We start from the raw sequence: 3,168 nt of genomic DNA, 5'->3' as shown, positions 1-3,168 counted from the left end.
GGTATATATATTATGGTACTTTGTGTATTAATTTTGTATATAGTTATGATACTTTTCAGGTAATATAATGTTACAATAATAATTATGTATATCATTGTTGCATGTTGCAGTTATCATTGAAAGGACTATGAGTATGCCATAAGGAAATTATTTAACATTTACACAAATATCTGACATCCCACCTCCTGTTTCTCCCAATAGGGAATGCCGGGTCACTCCTATATCAGGCGCGAGGAGTGACGACGACAGCTGGCAACCTGGTACAGCAGGTGGCAGGAAACACACAACAATTCACACTCGGCAACCAGATGTTCCACGTAAGTATGGGGTCAGAGGCTGTGCTGCGACAACTCACGAAAGGCGAAACTGTTGAACGGAATTTTTTTCTTCTTTTTCTTATTTTGTAACACAAATTATCAAATTTATATTACAAGGAGAAAAAGAATAGTAATGGTAAGCAAAAAAAATTCTACTTAACAAGAAAATATACATGATAAGTCTGCCAGTTGAAAACCAGCTTTTATTTGTTTTTCAACTTAGAAAATCTATTTCACATCAGCTTAAGAATAGGACTCAAAATAAATGTTATCCATGCATTTTACTGATACCTTCAGACTTTTAGCAGATCATGTGTCTTAAAAAGGGGATGTCACTCGAAACTTTCTTTTTCTAACAGCAATAGACTTTGGTAGATACATGTGTTGTGAGACCGGTTCGCTTGTGTTGTCTGCAGCAGTTGACTAACCCATGCGCTTGAGAATTGTTTTTACTGTGTTTGTTTTTTGGTGTCGCATTGTAGATCTGACATTTCCTGGTGTAAGTGTTAATGTCTTGAACTCTTTCCCTCTTTTATTTTTGCTTTCTCATTCCATGATATTAGTGATTTTTTGTCAGTGCATGTGAAATTATCTTGGATTGATATTTACTTTAAATTCTTTCTATTATGTTTATATAATATCTGTCTGGCAGTTTATACTTATCTATATATACTTATATATATAGTATGTATGTAAGTATATGTTTAGATTTTTCTTTTTTCCTAGTTTTACGTAATATTTCATGAAAGTTCACTTAATTTTACTTTTTGTTGCCTACTTGCCTCATTTCCAGAGTTGTGCCAACCCCTTGACGGCTTTTGGCTTGAAGGAGCATTACTAACAACCCAGTCTTTTTTTTTTTGTTTATTTATTTATATGTTTATTGTTTTGTGTGTGATATTAATCTTGAATAATGACAACAGCAGAGGAATGCTGCGTGGCGGTTAGCACCAGCCGACCCCAGAGGTGATCGCATGGCCCTCATTCCTCCTATTCTCTCTTTTTCTCTGTTGCTTTCGCTGCATCATCTGTGAGCTCTTGCCCTCTCCTTTCTGTATTTGATTGCTGTTCCTTTTGTTTTGTTTTTGCTGTTTGAATTGTTCTGGTATCGGACGGGAGGCAAAGCTTCATCCGAGTCATCAAGTCTGAGAAGGTGATAAGGGAGTTGTTTTTTTTTTTTAGAAAGGTTATTGTCAATACTGTATTATTATTATTATTATAGATGTCATTACTGAAATATATTGCCAAATATGTCATTAACACCATTTATGATCATATGAATTCTGACGATCAAGTTGTTAATGTTCGTAGTGTAATATAGTAGCAATAATGATGGAAATGATAACTTATTGTATTGACGATAACTTATTTTTATCATCGACTTGAACATAATCCTCCAATTCATGATTATCCTGTACAAGGACGTATTCCTTCCATGGGTGCATGGTGATGTCAGTCCGAAGCTTTGCCAACTAGTCCTGGGGTTATGCAGCAATTAGCAAGATCCTTGGCTGCCGAGCTCACAACCTGGCTGATAAAGAGATTAAGAGGGGGAATAATCTGGGAGAGCCCAAAATAAAGGGAAAATGGGACAGTGATGAAAGAGCATGAGTGTAAAATTTAAAGATAATAATAAAAATGAAAATAGAAATACATTATCAAGAAAAGATACCCCATTACACTGAGTGTCAGCCTTGTTCTAGCCAGCAGCCAGGGATCGCAGATAGTGCTTCGGGAAGGCGGGTTATCTGCCTCGGAAAATAACCCGTCTTTGGGAATATGCATAAATTACGTCATTTGAGTTCGTTACTTCTTTATTTATACATACATTTTTTTTAACCTGCCATTTATTTTTGTAGAGATCCTCTTTACTGTTTAAGTTACGCTTGCAGGCACAGTGAGCATAGCCACGTATGCTTAATTGTACTGTACGTGTTTACTTTACTTATGGACTTTTCTAGTGACAAAGGGAGGGGAGTTTTGGGTAGTAGTTACAGAGACAAGTTTTTTTCAAGGGTGAAAGATAAAATCAAAGTTCTTTAATATGGGGAAAGATCCATCTCAAGTCGTAAAGCCATAGAGAGAGAGAGAAAAAAACAAGAAGTGATTTTCCCCGTTGTCCTTTTTAAGACGTAATTTGTGTGTTTTCCCATGTCTCCTTTGGGAAGCATTATCGTGTGTGTTGTTGGCAACCCACAGCTTGTCAATGGGCACCTGGTCCCCATGTCTGGCGCCGCTTCCTCAGTCAGCAGTGTTTCCGTATCTTCACAGTCGGCAGCGCGAGTCCCTCGAATCTTACCGTCCTCTTCGACTTCGCCAGTCAGCCTCATTCCTGGACTGGCCGCCTCCTCCTCCATCACCATACAGGTGAGTCCAGGGTCTGTCTGTCTCTTTTAAGGTCAGCCCTCAAGTAATTGGAAAAGTAAAAGGTAAAAGCCCAGAGTTTAAGGTTTAGTGGCAAGGTCAGCCTGTCAGTCAACAGCAAGCAGAGGGTGTAGGTAAAGGGCCAAGGGTGAGATGGGGTTTTATTACTATTGTTGCTTGTGTAGTTAATTCCATGTTTTTTCCCCCCCACCAAGTGGATATAAAAGGGAAGTTTTTTTTTTTCTCTCTATCTTTAGGTAAGTAAGTAGGCACAGATCTATTCTTTTCTTTTCTTTTCTTTTTTTTCTTTTACTCATTGATGCCAAAGAGAAGGGTATTTTTTCAAGTTAATGTTAGATGGAAGAGGATTTTTTTCCCAAGTTGATTCATTAGGGTAGGGTATTTTGGGGTTCATTTGTACTGGGAAGGAGATTTCCTCAAGAGAATGCCATAGGGAAGGACAGAAAGGGTAGGTTTCTGGCACCTC

The 3,168-nt window shown here is 37.9% G+C and overlaps 1 protein-coding gene across 1 annotated transcript in view; it reads left to right on the top strand.

Moving 5' to 3' along the window:
* Nucleotides 1–201: 201 nt before the first annotated feature.
* The window catches only part of MEP-1, a gene marked incomplete at its 5' end in the record, with an annotated part of 17,185 nt that continues 14,218 nt past the window's right edge, over nucleotides 202–3,168 (top strand). Inside the window, 2 exon segments of the mRNA XM_070115614.1 lie at nucleotides 202–317; nucleotides 2,517–2,684. Coding sequence (XP_069971715.1) covers nucleotides 202–317; nucleotides 2,517–2,684 — 284 coding nt within the window.

This window comes from Penaeus vannamei, chromosome 37 (assembly GCF_042767895.1).
Source record: "Penaeus vannamei isolate JL-2024 chromosome 37, ASM4276789v1, whole genome shotgun sequence".
NCBI lineage: Eukaryota > Metazoa > Arthropoda > Malacostraca > Decapoda > Penaeidae > Penaeus > Penaeus vannamei.
The sequence above is the reverse complement of the archived record's forward strand: the minus strand, read 5'-3'. Positions and strand labels throughout refer to the sequence as shown.